Here is a 21,793-nt window from a genome sequence, read left to right on the forward strand (position 1 = left end):
ACGGTTGGACACAGCTAAAGCAACTTCGCATGCACACATGTAATTTATAAACTATCTGTCTTAATGCTGAGTGTTTATTTTTAATAAAGCAGATGGATAGAAATTAAATACTGCTTCCATTTACCATAGCCCTAAAATCCCTGTTGTAAACGTAGGGAGCAAGTTGATCTTGGGTTTATTTACTATGTTTTGCTTAGGCTGATAAACAGACTTGTGCTTACGATGGGTATGTTGTATATAATCTTTATCTCTTAAGTTCACTTTAGTTTTTTTCTTAGCATATTTCCTTCAGGAATTAAATGGTTTTATCATGTCCAGTGAGTATCTTCAGAAACTCCCATTGTTAGAGAACACACCCTTGGGTGCACACATAAATAAGTTTTGAAGGGATTCTAATTTGAAATATATATATGTTCGGTTGTACAGTACCAGAGGCACAGAGGATTTTGTTTCATCTCAAACAGAATGGAAGGTGCAATCAGTAAGAAAGAAGTAGGAAGGTTATCTATAGATGTTAGGATGCAAATTCTGATGTGTTATGTCGAGGGGATTAACTATATGGCTCTTGCAGAGGTGGGGTGTGAAAGTCACACATCAGAAGTGTGTGTCCACAGAGATGCTCATCATCTCTGTGATGCACTAACCACACAGCACAAGTTTGGGGGAACCTGGTATCTCCTTCTGATTGAGGTTTTAGCTCATCTTCCTCTTCATACTTTAAGAGAAGTTAAACTCCCATTACTGTGAACTCTCGTTTATACTTTAGTGTTGTGCTCATTCGCCCAGTCATGTCCAACTCTTTGTCACCCTTTGGACTGTGGCCTGCTAGGTTCATCTGTCCATGGGATTTTTCAGGCACGAATACTGGAGTGTGTTGCCATTTTATCCTTGGGGGGATCTTCTCACCCCAAGGATTGAACCCGAGTCTTCTGCATCTCCTGCATTGCATGTGGATTCTTTACCTGCTGAGCCATCGGGGAAGCCTGCTTTAGTAAACCTGCCATTAATCAGGCCCTGTGGTTTGGACCCTTTAAAAACAGGCACATTTCCCACACATCTCCTGACCATTTTCATGCAGAGGCCATCATAATAGTGCAAATTTCTCCTGCACATAAAAGCTGGTAAATCCTGCTGAAGTGTTTGAGGAGGCCACATGCTCCTCCTTTTCTCCCAAGGAGGGGCATATCAAAAATGTTTTTAACAGTAAGATGATACATGTGAAATGTCTTAATGAAGCAAGTAGGAAGAATGGGGAGACAAGTAATGTACAAAGTGGCAGAGAATACAGAACTGAAAGTCAGGGGTGATCATATATGTCAGCTAATCTCTTTGACTAGGTCTCAATCCGTGAAGTGAAACCTAGAATAAGATAATTCTTGAAATTTAGTGGAAAAACAGGTCGGTTCTTGTGGCTACAATTTTTCTAGTGGCCAAAGAAAACCCTTTTGGCTCTGAAAGTTAAAAGTGGAATCTTCTTTTGAGACTGGGCTGTTCTCTTTAGCTGAGGCTCGGAGTCCAAGCCCCAGGTGTCTATTCCTAAGAATGAGATCACCCTTCAGTGAGTTCTTACATCATGTGTTCTGAGCTTCATAGAGAAAAGTAATTTTATTTCCAGACTTCATTTTCTATATCAAACTGCAATATTCTTCTCAGTACCAAATGTGTAAAGCCATGTTTTGGTTTGTTTACCTATTTGTTTGCTTTGGCAGTCATGCAGGGTTTTTCCTTCCCACTTTCCCCAGCCTGCCTCTAGCTGAGCTTTTACTCTGTTCTGAGCTTGGGCCCCACCTCCTTTTCCCCGTGTGAGGAGAGCTTTGCGGACATGTGGCCCATAGACATTTATTCCCCCTCAGCTGGGAAGACTGATTCCTTTTTTCTCCTTTGAAGCTTGTGTTTTGTTATTTCCCCTTGAATACATCTAGTGATCTTAGCCTGAAACATTTATCAGATAAGAGTTGGTGACTGGTGAGGCTAAAGAATCTGGAAAATTGTCCTTGGAAGACCCACAGATTAAAGGGTGGGCTTTAAAAAAAAAATCCTATCATCTATAGCAACGAGAGGGAGTTGCTAGAGATAACGTGAATCTAGGGTCTCCTCAAATGGCACTGAGGTGGGCTTGTCCAAAGATACGGTAAACTCATCCCGTTGTTTGAGGATGATAAATTGATAAATGATAAATTATAGCTTTGTTGTTGCTGTTTAGTCGTTGTGTCTGACTCTTTGTGACCCCATGGGCGCTAGCCCAACAGATTCCTCTGTCCACAGGATTTCCCAGGCAAGAATACTAGAGTGGCTTGCCATTTCCTTCTCCAGGGGATCTTCCCAGCCCAGGGATCAAACCTGTGCCTCCTGCATTGGCAGGCAGATTCTTTACTTCTGAGCCACCAAGGAAGCCCAATTATAACTTTATTTATAACTTTATTACTTCTTTTAATGTTCCTTCTTCTTAGGGAGAGTCATCAGCATGACCCTGTTATATCAAGCACTTACTGAAAATGTTAGAGAAAGCAAAATGTAGGCAATAGTGTAATTGCAGTCATCTTTTCCAACTTTCACTGCATTTGGAATCCTGTATTGCTTAGAAATGGAGTTTTGCTTTGCTTTTCTCTCTGACATGGAGAGCTGATTCTTCAGGCTGTGTTTTCAGAACCCATGTTCAGAACAAGCACTTTGAAAATGCCAAGCCCTAGTTCTGCTTTCCTGCTGACTTGAGGCAGCAAAGTGATGATGGGAGATGATTTTATGGAAACTTGGTGGCACAGTTGTCTTTAGGGAAATTCCTGAAAGTTGTAGCATGCTCATCTTTTATGGGTGACTCTACAGGAAAACGAAAAGCCCCTAGTCTGTTTTCCGGGTATTTCTCAGAATTAGAATGACCATGTCATTTTTGTTTTGAGTGCTGAGAAAGTAAGTATGGTTTCTTTCTTTGAATTTTTTTTTTTAAACTTACTTTAATTGGAGTCCAACTACCCCAGAGCCTGAGCTATCTGGGCATCTTTCTCTTTTTCTCTCTTCTGAGGTTAGCAAATCTTGAGAAAATAAGTTCATTGTAGGAACTAGAGTAGAAAAAAAAAAAAAAAACCCATGTGGAAGTTTGGGATTGGGCTAAAATCTTCCATCTGCCAGATTTCCTAGGACATTCACCCTTGGGTCAGCATTATCATTGCTGTAGAAACCCTGAATTTTAGTCTGCATTTACTTCCCCTGATTCTCCTCCTCCTATCCACTGCTCACAAACTAAGGGCAGGGAAATATTGGATTACCTGATATGTATTATTAGACTCTGTGAAATAGCTTATTTTAACTCAGTATGATAACTCGAGAATTCATGTTAATCACCCCAAATCAAGAAAATATGGAAAACTTGAAGAAGAAAATTAAGATTACCTATGATACTACTTCACAGAGATGACTAAAAATTTTTTTGATGGTTTATGCACTTTTAGACTTTTTAAATGTCTACATATAGCAATAAATATCCACATTTTTGGAAAAATGAGATCTCGATATGTTTATTTTGTAACTTTGAAGAAATCTAACAGTATGTCGTAGACATCTTTAAGTCAATACAGAGTTACAAAGAGGTTTGCAGTGAATGTTTTTTGTAACCATGTTTTTGACCAGTTATTTAAACACTTGTAATATAAATCCATAGAGTTTTAATTCCAAGATCACAGATACTCTTCTGATCTCATTCTCTTCTACTGCCAAGTGTCCTTCTTTACATTTCCTTTCAATAAATGGTTTGTGTGTGTTATTGATAAATAAAATTGAAAATAAATTTTAACTATTGTGACTGTTAGTAAGTTTGCTGTTAAATGACCATTGGCCTGTTCCAATCCTTTATATGTAACAGGAAAAGTGTTGAATTGACCTTCCCTTTTTAATAATTTGGAGCTCTCTACAGGTAATGGATAGTAAGCTTTTGCCTGTTTAAATATAATGTAAACATTTTTTTCCCCAGTCTTTATAATTTCTTGAAGTCATAACTTTTTGTGTTAAGATCTGTCATTTTCATTGGCTTCTGAACTTTCTCATACTTAGAGAGGCATGTTAAATTATATTTAAAAAATTCTATCTTATGCTTCTATCACCTTTATTTTTTGAATGTGCCTAAGTTTTATTTTTGCATTTGGTTTGAGGGAGGACTCTAGCTTTCTCTCTCCCCAGTGGATCACAAGTTTTCATAACAATTCATTGAATAATGCATTCTTTGGACAGACTTCAGGAATATTAATTGAAACAAAATAGGTTTTTTATCAGCAAACCAAGCAACTAAACTACCTAAAACCCTCTAATGTATCTTGGCTAAGATATTTTCAGTATATTTTAAATTTAATTTTTTGTATCAATTATTTTAGATTTTCTATTAGATTTTTTATTTCATTTGTTGTTATTTTATTATTGTTATTATTATTTGATCTTAATGGGTGCTGGCCAAGGAAAAGTTCACACAATTAGGATTGTCATCTTTTTTCACTGACTCATTTCTTTTTTCCAAAAAATATTCACTGAGCATCTATCATGTGTTACGTAGTCTGCTGTATGCTGGGAATATAGTCATAAGCAAGACTGGGTCTTCATGAAGTTCTCTTGTAGGGAAGACCAAAACAAAGATTTCAAAGTCAGGTATGAAGGAAATTAGGTGATGAGAGAGGCTGTGGAGAAGTCCTATTTTAACAAAGTGATCAAAGAGCCCACTCCGAAGAGGTGTTGCTTGAGTAAGAAGTGAAAGTGAGAAGGATCTGGATGTGTGGCGAGTTGGGGGGATGGCAGTAGGGTAGGTGAAGTGGCAACTGCACATGCTCAGAGCTGGGAGGGAGGTATAGTGGGATGGTGAGGAAGGGGAAGAGAGGGTATGAGGAGGAATGGGCAGGGAAATTTCAGACCATGGCAAGAGGGCTGGATTTTAGTCTGAGAGCAGGGGGAAGCCTCCACAGGGTAGAGGAGTGATGTCTGCCTTACACTTTTAGAAGTACTCCTCTGGCTACTACATGGGAAATTGGGAAACTGGCATAGTTTTCTGGTGAGGGATGATGATGCTGGGACCAGGGAGTCTGCAGTGGGTGCAGAGAGAAAAACACGTTGTGTTTTGAAGGAAGACTTGCTCAGGTAGGTGTGAGGGTTGAAGAAGAGGAGAAATCAAAGTGTGACTCTGGAGCAAAAGTTCCTGTACTTTGCTGTATGTTAGAATCACCTGGAAAGCTTATCAAAATCACCATGCCCAGTTTATACCTGTGTGTGTGCTAAGTTGCTTCATTCGTGTCCGACTCTTTGCGACCCTATGGATTGTAGCCCACTAGGCTCCTCTGTGGATGGGGTTCTCCAGGCAAGAATACTAGAGTGAGTTGCCATACCCTCCTCCAGGGGATGTTCCCGACCCAGGGATCGAACCTGTGTCCCTTGTCTCCTGCACTGGCAGGTGGGTTCTTTACCACTAGCTCCACCTGGCTTATACCTGGTCACCAATTAAATCAGAATGTCTTGGCACTGAAACCTTTAAAAAATCCCCAGATGATGACTGTGCAGCCAGTGTGGAAGAGCACTGACAGAATGAGGGTTTGCGCCTGAAACATCTGGATGGATGTGTGTAATCATGGCGTTGAACAGATGTGCAGAGAAGAAGGTGGAGGGTTGGTACAAGGAAACTATTAGTCATGTGGGTGAAGTTTCAAGGAAGAAGTTGGCTAAGGGAGTCTGTCTGAGAGAGACATTTGCTGGAGATGCGAATGTGAAAGTCCATATCATGTAGATAGTATTTAAAGCCACAGGACTCCATGAACTCTTCTGGAAGAGAGGATAGAAGAGCCCTGGGCTGTGTGTCCTGAGGCACTCTGGCACCTGAAAGTCAGAAGGAAGAGAAGCCAGTAGAGGAGACTCAGAGAAGCTCAGTGAGGGAGGGAGAAAACGAGGACAGTGGGGTGTCCTAGACGTGGAGAGATGAGGTTGTTCCAGGTGGTGAGCTGGATCAGGTGCTGCTGAGCCAGCAAGCTGAGGCCTGAGAAGTGGCCATGGAATCTGCAGCAGGAGATGGTTCCCTCTGGGCAGGTTCAGAATGGAAACCCAGTGTTTGCTCTAGAGAATCTGAAGCACAAAAGTACCTCGACAACATTAAATTCTGGGTTCATTCCATCACATGTCTTTATTTGTTTTTTCCTTCTCATTTCAATAACATGACCATTTAGAAGTCTCCTAAATTTATCGCATTTGCTGTGGTCTGCCAGATTGTCACACTTTCAAATAAGAGAAATTATGTTGGAAACATTAGTTTATTTGAATACGCCATTTTTTCCCTTCATTCCTGACCATCTTATAGGCCATTGCTCATTAAGAAATACTAATTTAGGGATCAAGAAGGAACAGTGGACAAGGATTGTTATGGGATTCTTGGATCTGAGTCTTATTCTAAATTGGATTTTTATAGCTGGGGTCAAATTGCAACCCCTGGGCATGTTAGTTGCCTTATTTGTGAAATGAAGAAATATGAACAGGTAATCTCTAAGGTAAGGAGTTCAAACTGGAAGCACATTAGAATCACTTGCAGAGCTTTTTGAAAGCCCCAATGCTCAGGCTGTATCCACACCAATCAGGCCAGAATCTCTGAGGGGAGAAGCAGGGTATCAGTACTTTTGAGGTGCCCCAGGTGACTTGGTGTGCAACTAGGAAACAAAAATCTAGCTCTAATATTGAATTATTCGGTCCTCGGTATACATGCATTCCTGCCCTCAAAATCAGGAAGAGGGGAAGAATGAATAGATAGTGGATGGCAACAAATAGTGTCTGTCCTGGGGGATCTCAGACTTCCTCTCCCAGGAAGGGATTGAATGCTACTCTCCACAAAAATGAGGGAGCAAAGAAAGAGGTGGAGATGGAATCCAGGAAATGTGGAATCCAATTTGGGAAGGAGGCGAAGAGAATTTCCAAACTGATGGCCCCTGAAAACTGAATAGAAAGCAACCCATGTAGCTGGAGAGTTTCCCTGGTGGCTCAGATGGTAAAGACTTTGCCTGCAATGAAGGACACCTGGGTTCAATTCCTTGGTTGGGAAGATCCCCTGGAGAAGGGAATGGCAATCCATTCCAGTATTCTTACTTGGAGAATCCCATGGACAGAGGAGCCTGGTGGGCCCCAGTCCATGGCATTGCAAAGAGTCGGACACGACTGAGTAATTAAAACACATGTAGTTGGAATAGGAGGATGAAGGCTACAGGAATGATATCTCTGGAGGAGAAGAGAATTGACAGGATGCCCAGCTTGGCTGACTGTACTGGAAAGGAGCTGGCAGATCCATCTGAGTTTGATGCTAAAGCCCTGGTTGGTATGTGGAAAACTAGGCAAATGAGGAAAAAGGCAATTAACTCCAGAGAGAAAATCTTGTAAGTGAGAATGTAAAATCACAGTGTACTGATGGCTCAACTCTAAAGAGTATTTGCATATTCACTTCATACATTCTGAATGTCAATTTATCCAAAATTTTTATTAAAAGTTTGTTGGGAAGATGTGGGGAGGTAAACTGTGTATGTTGCCTGGTGGGGGGCAACTATAAGAGCTAAATCCTTATTTCCCTCAGTAGGATATAAATTGATAATATCCTAAAGAGAAAAAAATTATGGAATAGTATTATTTAGAAATATTAAAGTAAATAGCAACAACAAAAACCCAAATAAAAGTGGTTGTCCCTAAGGGGCAGAAACCAGGAATGTGGTTCATTGTAGTCCGTTTAAAATTATGTACACAATTAAGTTAAGGGGGGAAATAACAGTGGGACCAGATCCTGGAGAGCTACCCGGATGTCGGTTCCTGGAAAGCATCCTGGTAGTACTCTTCACTATGATGAGAATGCAGGAGGAAGGATAGATTTGGGAATTGAGCTACAGAGATGTCAGTTCCTGGAAGGCAGCCTGGTAGTACTGTTCACTGTGATGAGGATGCAGGAAGAAGGATAGATTTGGGAACTAGTTCACCCTGCTTCCCCTGCCCTATCCTCTGTGACTAGGAGGTACTAGTTGTGAGTCAGCAAAAACATTCTTCTCGTACTGCTGCATGATACATGATATCTATATAGATATGATAGGGGAAGGGTTGCCTGTCAGTGTTATTTTCCATTTATTTGTTGGAGCCAGAGGAATAGACATCAATTTCTCTCAACATCAGCTGGAATAACAAAAGAGCAACCACATCTCAGGTGGAACTGCAGCTCTGAAACACTTGAGAAATCATCCCAAATATTTTTGATAACTTATCCCCATTAGTTAAAAGAACATCTACTCTCTCTGAATGGATATTTACTTATATATTCTATATAAAACTCTTGAGAGTCCCTTGGAATGCAAGGAGATCCAACCAGTCAATCCTAAAGGAAATCAGTCCTGAATATTCATTGAAAGGACTGATGATGAAGTTGAAACTCCAATACTTTGGCCACCTGATGCGAAGAACTGACTCATTTGAAAAGACCCTGATGCTGGGAAAGATTGAAGGTGGGAGGAGAAGGGGACGACAGAGGATGAGATAGTTGGATGATATCACTGACTCAATGGACATGAGTTTGAGTAAGCTCCGGGAGTTGGTAATGGACAGGGAAACCTGGAGTGCTGCAGTCCATGGGGTCACAACAAGTCAGACACGACTGAGTGACTCAACTGAACTGAACTGAAACCATATATACTATAAGACAGGTAAAATGAGCATTTTAAAGGATGCGACTGATGAGGGTGTTAAAAAGAATTGCTAAGTACAGTGACTTTATGGTATGATTATCATTCATAACATCATTATATAATGTCTTAGGGTACAATATATACACTTAGGGCCAGGTTCATCATGTAACAATAGTAGATTTTGTTAGCATTTTAAATACTCTCTTGATAAATCTATTTATTTCCCAACTTCTTTTCAGATCAGATTTCCATTTCATCTTTTTTTTTAAATTAATGGCCAACAAATGTTGTTTTAGGGAAATGTTAGCTCTCCCATTTTCTTAATGTAAATTTAGATTTACATGAGTTTTACAAGGAATCTGATATTTTGCAAGAATCTTTATTCCCTTGCTCATTTTACGGGGATTAACTAAAGTGGATAATATACTCCAACAAATGCTTAAGTGGGCTCATATAAACCCTAACGAGTGGGAATGTGCTGCAACCAAGTTAGGGCACCACCTGCTCTGGGAACCTGCACTCTCCCACCATATTGCCTCATGTACTTCAGCAAAATACATGCATCTGACTTTCTGACCATGTGAAGGTATCTTAGGTGTATAATTCATACACTGAAACTTGTAAATCTTAACTTCTCTTTGCTTGGTTAATACAGTGAGAAGCCCTAGCCCTGTCTTCTCCACTGTTATCCCAGTGGACAGTCTTGCATACCTGCCTTGTGTGTCTGCACCCCACTTTGGAGGTCACTGCAGTAGAAAACAAACTTTCATACCTCTTTTTGAGTAGGGCAAGGGCCTTACAAGCTGAAAGGAAGTAGCAGACTGAGCTGGTTAGCATATTTACTGAGCAAATTGTGCTCATGGGAACAAGGTAACATCACTGGAACTGATACATGGATTTTTCCAAGGCAAAGGCCAAAAACCTTCACAGGTTCCTTGGGGGTTTACAATCCTAGCGAGGTTAAGAATTGCTGATAATTTGTTCTGTTTTGTTATTTTTCAAAACTTCAAGCTTCCATAAACTCTTTTGGCTGTTGTTTGCTAAAGTTGGAATTGCCCTTGGTCATATGATTGCCTTAAAATATGGTCATATGCATGCCCTATGTTTAAAACCCTTTACCTACTAGAGAACTAGGGAAAATCCACAAATTGAGAAGAGTAGGGCAAGAAAGAGCCTTCAGAAATGTAGAGTTTAGAAAGCTTACACATTTGCATTTTCCTTGAGATACCAGAATTTTTTAACCTAAGTATCATTAATATTCTTTTCTGTATTTCTATCATTCTGTCATTAGTTGATCATATTTGACTAATACTAGCTTCCCAGGTGGCTCAGTAGTAAAGAATCCTCCTGCCAGTGCAAGAGATGCAGAAGACCTGGGGTCTATCCCTGAGTCGGGAAGACCAGCTGGAGGAGGAAATGGCAACTCATTCCAGTATTCTTGCCTGGAGAATCCCATGGACAGAGGAGCCTGGCAGGGTCACAAAGAGTGGGACACGACTGAGCAACTAAGCATACATGTGCCTCTACCAGTGTACATCCTGTGCACATCCTGGATTTCAACTGTTGGCTCCTGTATGCTGGAGGGGAAAGGTTTTCATGCTACCCTTTTCATTTTTCTTTCTATTCTTCATGGTGCTAGGAGTGCTATGCAGTTATTCATAGTGCTAGCAGTTATTCTCTAAATGTGTGTTCAGTTGTGTCCAACTCTTTTGCCACCCCAGGCTCCTTTATGCATAGGATTTTTCAGGCAAGAATACTGCAGTGGGTTGTATTTCCTTCTCCAGGGGATCTTCCCCTCCCTGGGAATTGAACCCACATCTCCTTCACTGGCAGGCAGATTCTTTACTGCTGAACCATCAGGGAAGCCCTGTTGTCTACCTCAGTGAAATGTGTCAGGAAGGATACAGGAGTGTGAATAATTTAACACCACGAGTGATCCCCATGATCATTATCTGGTACTTTGCCTTTTTTTTTCTTGCCCAAAACTTATCTTTTTAATTAGTTTTCTTAGTTTAATATTAATGTCAATGACCATTTCTTGAACATTTAGTGGCCATATTAGTTGAGGAAACCAGCAGCTGGAAGAATTTCTTGAAGCCTCTTGGAGCAGTTGGGCTGCATCGGTTTTCTTTTGTCTGTTCTAGGGCCCTCAATGCACACTGCAATTAGAGCACTTAACACATTTTACTGTACTCTTATCTCTTCACATTTCTCTCTTCCACTGGACTGAGCTCCTGGAAGGCAGGAAAATGTCTCTGGCAGAGTTTGGCTCACAGGTATTCACCAAGCACTTGACCTACTGCCCCTGTATTTCCACCACTGTTTTCCAGAAAGCAGCCTCCTCTTTCTTCAGTATAGGGTTTCTCACACTGGAGGCCGGGGGTATGTTCTAGGGAGGAGTTTCCATGGCCTTATTCTCAGGGTGCTAGCACAACTTTTCAGATGCCCTTTTCATTTTATTAAGTGAAAAGACATTGTGAATCATCAGGATGAATACATTAGCTGCACGGAGCCACTGAAGTGATGGTGGTTAACGCTAAAGCCCGTAAGGCTTCCACAGGCGTGTTCTCAGGGGTCTGAAGGTTCCTGTTGGAGGCTGTGGCTCTCAGGCACAGTTAAGATGCCACCTTATTCTTAGAAATGCTTCCCTTAAAGCTCCTTGTCAAGAGCCCTGTAGCATCTGCCACTCCATGTATTAGGACACGTAATGGGATTCTTTCTCTGGCTTTCTGAATCCGTCTCCCTTGCTTCCATGATACTTTTTTTTTTCTTTTGAAAAAATTTATTATTTAATTGGAGGATAATTGCTTCACAATATTGTGTTGGCTTCTGCCATACAACAATGTGAATCAGCCATGAGTATATATATGTCCTCTTGAACCTTCCCCCACCCACTCCCTACCCCATCCCACCCTCTAGGTTGTCACAAAGTACTGGCTTGAGCTCCCTGTGTTGTAGAGCAACTTCCCATTGGCTATCTGTTTTACACATGGTAATGTATTAATATATGCTTCAATTCTACTCTCTCAGTTCATCCCCCCCTCTCCTTTCCTACCTTGCTGTGTCCCAAGTCTGTTCTCTGTGTCTGCATTTCTATTTCTGTCCTGCAAATAAGTTCATCAGTACCATTTTTCTAGATTCCATATGGTACAGCATCCACTGAGCTAATTGATAACTTACACATTTGTGTTAACAAGTCTGTCTCTCCTATTGGATGCTGAGCATCTGAGCTTCAGGGAACCTATTTATCTTTATGTTCTAAGCACCCAGGACAGTCGCTCAGCACAGCAAGTGCTCAGTAATTTGGTTAGATGGAATCAGGAGGTAACTATAGCAGGTGCAGGGAAAACACATTTAAAAAGTCTTCCTATTCTTTTGAAATGAGACTCCGTTTTGGTCATTGATTTTTCATTTCTGAAAGTTTTTTTAGTTTGTTTTTCCCAAGTTTTTCTTATAGATATTTTAACCTATATGTGTCTTTAAATATGGTAACTGTGGTTGTTTTTTAACCTGTGTCTGATTCCGATATGCTTGGCTCTGTTTCTGCTGTTTCCAGGTTAGACTGTTTCGTGCTGCTTGGTTCCCTTGTGGGCCTGGTATGTTTTAGTACCTGTTGGTCCATGTGTTTTATAAGCTATTTGTTGGAGCTCCCCAAGTCCCAGGATGAGCATCTAGAGAGGTCTACATGTGTTTGCTGAGAGAGGGAGGGCAATGCCAGTCTGAAGTCCCCTGAACCAAGCAAGCTGACAGTTTGACCCTGGGTCACCCAGGCACGAGGCTCGAAGGACTGGGTTGTGACCATCCATTCTCAGTATGGGCCCCTGCCCTCCTCTCCTTCCTCTCTCCTTGCCTCCCACCCTCCCTCCCAGCTTCCTTCATTCTTCCCCTCTTCTTTCCAGCAAAATAACCCGGCCTATTAATTCTGGAAATAGGAGGTCTAAAAATCAACTTGAAAATAGAAAATCATTAACAACCAAGTATAAGCCTTAAAAAGTCTTAAAATAACTCTTAATATAGTCTTTTCTTTGAGCATCTCTTTTTTTGAGTTTCTTTTAAACTTGTTAGTCAAGCTACATAAATCATAAGTCAATATAAAATATCATTACAATATTTCAGATGAAAAGATCCCCAAGAATGACCCCCAATTATATAAATTTTCTGAGAAATGAGTAGCTTGAATGATGGCTAAACTTAATAGAATTTGTTTATTAAACTTACCATCAAGACATTTCTTGTTTCAAGAAACAGATATTGAACTTAAACAGGCCTAACTCCCAAATTTGTTGGCTCAATTTGAAAGTCTTGGAATGATGGCTTCAGGCACAGCTGGCTCCAGGAACTCAAACATTGTCATTAGGCAATCTTGTCTGTTCTTTGTTAGCTCCACTCCTGGGCAAGCTCTCCTATGATGGCTTCCAGGAGAGCCATCATAGGCTAAAATGACTTCTAGGTTAAAATGGCTAACCTAGGAATTTAAAATGGCTTCTAGGAATTCTAGACTCAGTCTATGCCTTAGGTCTATGATCCCCAGACTTTGCTGATTATGCATTCAACACTAAAAGTTAAGCACATATCCCCAATGTGTATATATTTGTTTATATTAATAAAATATATGCTACTATATTACCACTGCTTTTTTATATATTGTCAGTAGAGCTCAATTTTTTTGTTTTTAAGATGAAGAATAAAATAGAAGTACTAATGTTTTCTGTTCTCCCGATGGATGTTTTGTACAGCTCACTTTAGGGACTACCTAGTGGAAAGACCACATCTCTTCCATTGGCTATAATTACAGTCTTGTGTCCACATCTCATTGGTTCTTTTTGGCCTAGGTGCAGTCATGTGCCCATTGCTGAGTTCAGAGTCCTTGAAATAGTAAAAGCAAAATTTTTCTAATATATGAGATGACAGAAATATCTGAGTAGGCATAAATAGAGAGATGATATTTTAACTTTAAAGTGATTTATTGTTTGGAATCATAATCACTGAGGATCCAAGGCTCAGTCGTGTCTGACTCTTTGTGACCCCATGCACTGTAGCCCACCAGGCTCCTCTCTCCATGGAATTTTCCAGGCAAGAATATTGGAATGGTTTGCCATTTCCTACTCCAAGGATACAGATCTTTCTGACCCAGAGATTGAACCTGCATCTCTTGCACCTCCTGCCTTAGCAAGCAGATTCTTTCTACTGTGCCATCTGGGAAGTCCCCATAATCACTGATATATCATGCAAGATACACAGTCTTTTCAGAACAGAGTTACAAAACAGAGATTCTCTATTTCCGTAACAATTTAATTCTAGTAGACTGTGCTAAATTTCTGGGATTTCATACCTAGAATATCATGAAAGTATCCCATTTAGTTTTTGTTAATACTCTAGTAACATGCGAATGGTATATATTAAGATGTTGGAATTGACAAGTCTTGCAAATAAAATCCTATTTTTATAATTTCGATTGTGGCCATTAGGAACAAGATGGATAGCTATATGTAAAGGCAAGTGATAGAGGATCCTGAATCATTTTCAGATTTCTAAAATGAAAAGGATTTCGCTGGTTGGAGAGAGTTTTGCTTTAAAGAATGGGTAAAACATGTGAAAGGAAAGTATTCTTCAGGAGTTTTCAGGCTGTTCAGTGTATTTAAAAATTGATCTTCTTTGGCAGAGATGCAATGGCTCATCTTGATTCTGAGGTGAAAGAAGAATGTCTGAGAGAAGACCTGAGGTTTTACTTCATGAACCCTTGTGAAAAATTCCGAGCCAGACAACAGATTCCATGGAAAATGGGTTTGCAGATTTTGAAGATAGTCATGGTCACCACACAGGTAAATGATATTATCAGTTCATTTGTTTTTTATTCTTATCCCAAATTGAAACTGTTTTTCCGTGTTCTGCAACTTGACTTTTGTCCTGAAAAGGCCACACACTCATGTTCATAAACCTCTAAAATTATGTTGACTCTGGAGGGCAGATGGTAGGTTGAAGTTCAGTTTAGATGACGACTTTGTTTTAGTAAGGGACTCTGAGGTCATCTCTCACAGGTTCTGTAAATATAGATAATGTTAGATCTGAAGTGGGTAGGGTTTCCATATCTGAATGAGGCACAAGGCTGGTGAAGGCTGCCTGGTCCAAAGTGATCTGTGTTCTTGAAATCTTTCATCTTTCTTCAAATATATCTTATTTAAATATACTTTTGAAGTCTGCATTTTGGACTGTTTTGATTTTGGATTTACAGAATGCTAATGCTAAGTTTTCTTTTCATCAGTAGCTAAATGCGTAAGTAAACACTCCCCCATCTTACCCACACCCCACCTCCCTCCCCAGGCAGGCAAGGGTAAGGTTGGGGAGTGTTTGCTTAGGCGCTTAGAAGTGTATCAGAAGTGTATAAAGGCTGCATTGGGACTTTTTGCTTAAATTCATATTGTTAAGTATTTTATTATCAATGTCACAACAGTCATCCAAGTTGTCATCTAGCTTTTGGGCCGAACCAGTTTTAGGGAGGCTTCCCTGTATGTAATTACATTTGAAACACGTGTCCTTTAAAAAACAGTACTGGAATACTAGTACTGGTAATTTTGGAATATTAGTCTCCATGGGCAAATAATCATTCTGTCATCAGTGTAAACATGTTTTTACAGATGTGATTTCTGGAACACAAAAATAAATAGCTTCCTAAAAGCAGCTCCATGTGCTTTAGAAATGAGAGAGGTGGTTCCTGCCATAACTAAAGTTGCATTTTTACTCTTTGTTCATAAAGAGGTCTTGTCACTGCATAACATGCCGCACCAGCTCATCACATTTTAGGGTAAGCAAGCTACTTGCAAAGAAACAAAGATGAGAGGCAGGGTCACTCTTAAATGTACATGCTTAGATTTTTTTTCTTTAAAAATTTTTTTCATTTTAATTCTTGGTTTTGAAGTTTTAATTTTGGCAACCTATAAAGTAGTGCATTGTCAGTATTACTTGGAAGAAGAAATAATGTCTCCTTTTGCCATTTGGTTAATTTTAATTGTTCCCCAATTCTCTTGCCAAACTAGCTTTCAAGTTTTTGATCTATTACTATTATTAATATTCTAACTCACCTAGGCATGAAATATCATCACCCTCTTTGACTTTACCTTTTTGGTCCTGATAGCTACTGAATTCCATGGATTCTTCCTTCAAAACTGCATCTCCTTATGTTCTGCCATATTCACTATCTTGTCTCCAGCATAGACTCTTACCTTGTTAGTTAATTTAAAATATTGGTGTGTGTGAAGCACCTCATATGCTCTGCACTGTCTTGGGAATATAGCTGTGAATGTGTTACCCCTGCTGACAGTTCACACGTTCACACATAGCCTAGCAGTTCCATGTGCCAGGCACAGTAAGTGCTTTATGTGTGTTAGTTCATTTCGGCCTCACTGGACTCCATGAGGTAGGTTCAATTTTTACTTCCTTTGAACAGATGAAAATAATGAGCTATAGAAAGTTGAGTAATTTGCATGTGGCCGTTCAGCCAGGAGGGGCTTCCCAGGTGGCGCTATTGGTAAAGAACCTGCCTGCCAGTGCAGGCAATGTAAGAGATGTAGGTTCAATCCCTGGGTCAGGAAGATCCCCTGGAGTAAGAAGTGACAACCCACTTCAGTATTCTTGCCTAGAGAATCCCATGGACAGAGTAACCTGGTGGGCTACAGTCCATGGGGTTGCAAAGGGTTGGACATGACTGAAGCAACTTAGCACGCATCCATTCAGCCAGGAAGAGGCAGAGTCAGGATTTGAGACCTGGTAGTCTGGCTCTAGAGTCTGCACTCTTTTTCTCATATTTCTTTCCAGATGTAGATCCTCAGAGTTTGCTCTTGAGAAATACACATAAGTTAACTAGGCTGCTTCTGGAATTCATCTTATGCCTTCCTTTCTTATCTCCAAACCTACCAGTCCGTTCAATACTCATGTCAGATTAATTTTTCTTAGAATGCTTTTATTATGTCTCTTCTTCTCAGAAACTTCCGTGGATCCGTATTTCCCACAGAACTGAATTTTGACTCTGTGGCCTCGAATTCATAGATTTCTATAGTCTCCTTCAACTTGCCTTTCCAATAGGTTTTCATATCCTGTTTCTTCTCCATGTCCCAGCCAGATGGACCCACTCAATGATTCTGGCCCCTGCCTTGTTTTCCCTCCAAGTACAGAGGGGCTCTTTTCTCCCTCATCTTTCAGCTGTTGTTTGAAGTCCACCTCCCCTACCAGCCTTGCCTGATCGCTCAACGTGTGGTTTTTCTTGGTTCACTAGTACCCCGTGCTGGCTACATCACTCGTTTCACTTTTAATAAAATATTTCTGGGACTTCTTCATTTACTTTTTGGGTGGGTCTACCCTACCTCCCCTAATAAAACTGAGGTGGTTAAACCTGTATTCCCCTGTAGGGTCATTCTAATAAATTTTGCTACTTGGGTGATATATAATTGGAATGGATTTCTTGAATATCTTTCTTTCCTTCAAATCCCACTTTTCCCTCCTCCCCTTTTTCTGTCTCTTTTAGCACTCCATTTTCAAGTCTAATGGAATGGGTGGTGTTTTATCAAGGTTGATGGGAAAGAAACATCTTGTAAAAGACATTCCTACTCTGCATTCTGCAGTAATTTATAATCTTGAGAGAAGTGTCTACATTCTTTCGCTTGATCTGCTCTTTTCCTCCCGTATTCTTTTATATTATTAGAGTGGTGTCTTGTTTTTACCTGGCACAGAATATTTTTTCCTCCATTGATTTCATAATCAGGTCTTAAATTCACAATCTTTGCCAGGCTGCACTTAATGTGTGATTATTGTTCTGTCTTATAGTCTCAGCAAATCTTAAAATCTAGTTAGTGGAGCTAGAATGAATATTTTTGTCATTCTTTTCTTAAAAATAAAATCATTTGACCAGCCCTCCATCATCTCTTCACCCTTGCTCTGTAGCGTATGTTTCATTCTGCCGTAGTAGGAAGGGGATCTCAGGATCTCCTCCCCAGGGTTTCCCTCTACTGAGATGCTTGGGGAATCCTACCTGGACCTGGTTTGAGGCCATACCTGTGGATCTTGGCTTGTTCTATGAACAATAGTATGGAGGGAATTTCTTGTGCTTGTTGCCAGATGGGGGTGGGTCCAAGCAGAGATTATACCTCCATATTCTCTCATTCCCAAAGTTGAGGTAATGGGCTTTGAATCTAAATAAGGTGGTGTTAGTTGCTCAGTCATGTCCAACTCTTTGCAACCCCGTGGACTATAGCCAGCCAGGGTCTTCCGTCCATGAGATTCTCCAGGTAGGAATACTGAAGTGGGTTGCCATGTCCTACTCCAGGGAAATAAGATGGTAGCTGAAAACATCAGCGCACTGAATGCTGCTGTCTTCGTCAAGTTATTCACTCCCCATTCACTTGTTGGGTTTCTTTAGCCTAACTATGTGGGAAGAGGAACTCTCATGTCCCCTCTTCTAGAGTTAAGTTGGCAGCTTTTCAGTTTGAGAGGTTGTATGGCCAAGTGGTCAAGAGAACTGACAGGTGAGTCCAACAGACTTGCTGTCACACTTCCAGCTGTTCCAACCTGGAAAAAGTACCAAACTTCAGGTTGCAAGTGTATAAAATGGGATGGACAGACTCAGTACTTGACTCTGACATTGTGATGACCACTATTCCAGTTCCTGAATACGTGTGCATGTGTGTGTGCGCTCAGTTGTGTCCAACTCTTTGTGACTCCCATGCACTGTACCCAGGAATTTTCCATGGAATTCTCCAGGCAAGAATCCTGGAGTGGGTTGCCATTCCCTACTCCAGGGGATCTTCCTGACCCAGGGATGGAACCCAAGTCTCCTGTGTCTCCTTCATTGGCAGGTGGATTCTTTACCTCTAGTGCCACCTGGGAAACCCATTCATCTGTCTATCAGTACGTAATAAAACCCCCAAACATGTGTATATTGGTCCCCTGGTTTACTTTTTTAGCTTTTGAAAGCAACATGACCTTTCCTTTTCTAGCATTTCCTTGCAGGCACCGTTGATAGACATCACATGCTTGAAAGAACCTAAAGGTTCTTTGGTTGCTTGATTTTCAGCACAGGTTGGATGTTGTGGGACTTCTTATCTATCTTCCTTAGGACAGCTGGGTTTAGCAATTGCTCAATCTTTTGACTTGGTATTTGAAGAATGTGATCTGGTGAGGCTCAGATACTAAAGAGTGTCATCTGTGTACATTCTCCAACAACAGTTGCAGTTCTGGAAAGCTAGCACCTAAATTCTTTCCTCGAACGGGAGGCCCCCAAAATCAGAGTTTTCTGCAGGTGAAAATCATGTAGCATAATAGAAGTGACTTTGGAGTTAGACGTGGCTTTCTTTCTAGTTAAGTGACATGGGCAGTGTAATGAGACTAAATCTCAGTTTTTACATATGTAAAGTGGGGTTAACAGTAGTAACATTTTCATAGGGTGGTTGTGTTAGTAAATGAGATAGTGCAGGTAAAGCAGTTAGTACAGTGCCTGGACAATGATAATTGCTGAAAAGTGGTAACTATTTTAAATTATTTAGCCTTTTAAAAAAATCAGACAAAATTTGAAAGCTAAAAAACATAAATCACTAAAAAGAGTATGTAAGTTTGCGTGTGCAAATTAGCATCTGTTTCATAGGAAAGGTCGAATCATTGAACCATGGAGTGACAGAAGGTAACACAAATGTCAAGGTCATCTTGTTGAACTTGCTGGTTTCACACATGACAGCAGAGTCCCAGATTGTTTTGGTGACTTTAGCAGGGTGAAGGTTTGGGGCAAATTTTCTGGATTCTCATTGTCTTAGAAAGCAGATGAGGAGATAAAATGGGGAGATGGGGAAGAGTGTGTGGGCCAGGGTTTATGAAGATTTGACTTCTACAGTTGCATGTGTGTGTCTGTGTGTGTGCATGAGAGAGAGAGCAGCAGAGCACTTGTGAGGCTGTATGTATGAAACAGGGTATGTGAGATAGTATTTATGAGAGTGTGAGAGCAAGTGTGCAAGAGAGTGTGAGAGAGTGTCCATTTGAGTGTGAGTGGAGAGAGAGGCTGTTTGTGTGTGGAATGTCTTGGGTTTGGGGGTAAACATTTAGTGCCTGCTAATTTCCCCTCCTTATTAGATTCTAAGAGGAAAACTTTAAGGCAGAAAGAATACACTCATTCCTGGTGAAGAGAGCCTTTGGCATCTAACTCTGTGCTATGATACAGTTTAAAGGGGAATAAGTAGAAGTTCTATCACAAGAAGGCGGGTGCTTGGTGACAATGAGTGGGTTTGACATCACTCAGCCCTGTTATTCTGTGTGGTGCTTTGATGCTGTAGATCTTGGAGGCAGGAACTCTTAGGTGTAAATCTTATGTGAGTTCTTGCAGAGCTAGAGGAATTGAATTCCTCTGATGACAATTACCTCTTAGCCGGAGGAAGTATTATATAGGCCACTTTTCAAAAATGTTTTTAAAAAGTCACATGCAAAACAGTTATGATTTTTAAAAATACTTGCAATTTCTAAATGTCAGATCATTTAGATTTGACTATCAAACAGTAAAGCACGAGAATTAGTGGTTTACTAACTATGGTTGAACATAGCAGGCTTGAACCACACAGATTCACTTTTACATAGATAGAGCTATATTTCAGTAGTAAATACAACAGTGCTACAGAATCCATGATCCACAGTTGGTTGAGTCCTTGAACCCTCAGGGTGGACTATAAATCATACTTAGATTAACCCCTATATTGTTCAAGGGTCAGATGTACATCGATTTTGAAAACCATTAATTTGAAATGCAAGTATAAGAAAAATGGATTCAAATTAGCTAACCAAGGACCTACTGTATGTCATAGGAAAATATACTCAATATCTTGTAATAACCTATAATGGAAGAGAATATAAAAAATAATATATATATATTTATATAGAAGTATAATTGAATCACTTTGCTGTACATCTGAAACTATTACAACATTGTAAATCAATTATATTCAATAAAAATTTTAAAAAGAAAAAATAGCATCTCTATTTAAAAAAAAAGAAAAATGGATTCAGGCTTAACTGACTTGAATTTCTCCTTTCTCTTCTCCTTCTCTGTCATTAAAGGCCAGTAAGGGTATTAGTCATTGGGAGTGGTCACTTCTAATTTTATGCTACTTCATATTGCTAATGTAGCTTGATGAGGTTGCTTCTAAGGGGAAGAATTCTTGTCTTTTGACATTGATGTGATTAATAAAAACCAAAGCAGTGAGATTTTTCTTGCTGATGTTTATAGGTGAGGGTTAATGATAGTAAGAAGGCATTTGCCTTCCCTGGAAGATGGTAAAATACACATATTTCTATTTTATTTTCTTTCCTAGCTTGTTCGTTTTGGTTTAAGTAACCAGCTGGTCGTTGCTTTCAAAGAAGAAAACATTGCTGCTTTTAAGCACCTGTTTTTGAAAGGATATTCTGGTTCAGATGAAGATGATTACAGCTGCAGTGTGTATACCCAGGAGGACACATATGACAGCATCTTTTTTGCTATTAATCAGGCAAGTCTTTGGTTGCGAATTATTAATACCTAAACTTGAAGAATATATTGATACTTGACCTTGACCTTGACCTTGTTGTCTTAGCAAAAAAATTATACGTATATTCTGGTATATATAACATATTAAGATATATATAACATATTCTGATTTAAATTTTACATAATCTGCCAAAAAGTGTTTATTGCTATTTCTGTAGCTATATTTCCATACAATAGATTTTGCCAATTTAAATTTTTATTTTTTAAGATTTGTATTTGTATTTATCCCTTCCCACCCACTTCTGTTGGGAGATTACTTTATCTCAGATCAAATAGCCAAATAGCTAAAAACAGACTTATATTCTCAGAAGGTTTGATGAATGAGAGACCAAATCTAAGATTCTAAGTCTCAATTTTGATGTTTTAGCATTAATAAGCCTAGCTGAACCCTAAGAATATGGAGTAGGATATGACATACCTAGGCAGTATTGAGAAACCAGATTGGTAGGCCTGAAGAAAGTATTTAAAGGGGAGAAATACTTACTCTTTCTTGTTCATTCATTCATTCATCCATTTACTCAATCCATAAATATTTTGGTACCTATTATGTACCAGGTACTATTCAACACACTGGGGATACATC

At 39.9% G+C, this 21,793-nt stretch overlaps 1 protein-coding gene across 2 annotated transcripts in view; it reads left to right on the forward strand.

Moving 5' to 3' along the window:
* Positions 1-21,793, forward strand: part of MCOLN2 (mucolipin TRP cation channel 2) — a 61,013-nt gene that overhangs the window by 1,659 nt on the left and 37,561 nt on the right. For both annotated transcript variants that reach the window (XM_081490059.1, XM_081490060.1), the window contains exons 2-3: positions 14,323-14,482; positions 20,999-21,172. In XM_081490059.1, the coding sequence (XP_081346185.1) occupies positions 14,323-14,482; positions 20,999-21,172 (334 nt within the window). The remainder of the gene's footprint in view (positions 1-14,322; positions 14,483-20,998; positions 21,173-21,793) is intronic.

This window comes from Giraffa tippelskirchi, chromosome 5 (assembly GCF_054371585.1).
Source record: "Giraffa tippelskirchi isolate mGirTip1 chromosome 5, T2T-mGirTip1v1.2.pri, whole genome shotgun sequence".
Lineage (NCBI taxonomy): Eukaryota > Metazoa > Chordata > Mammalia > Artiodactyla > Giraffidae > Giraffa > Giraffa tippelskirchi.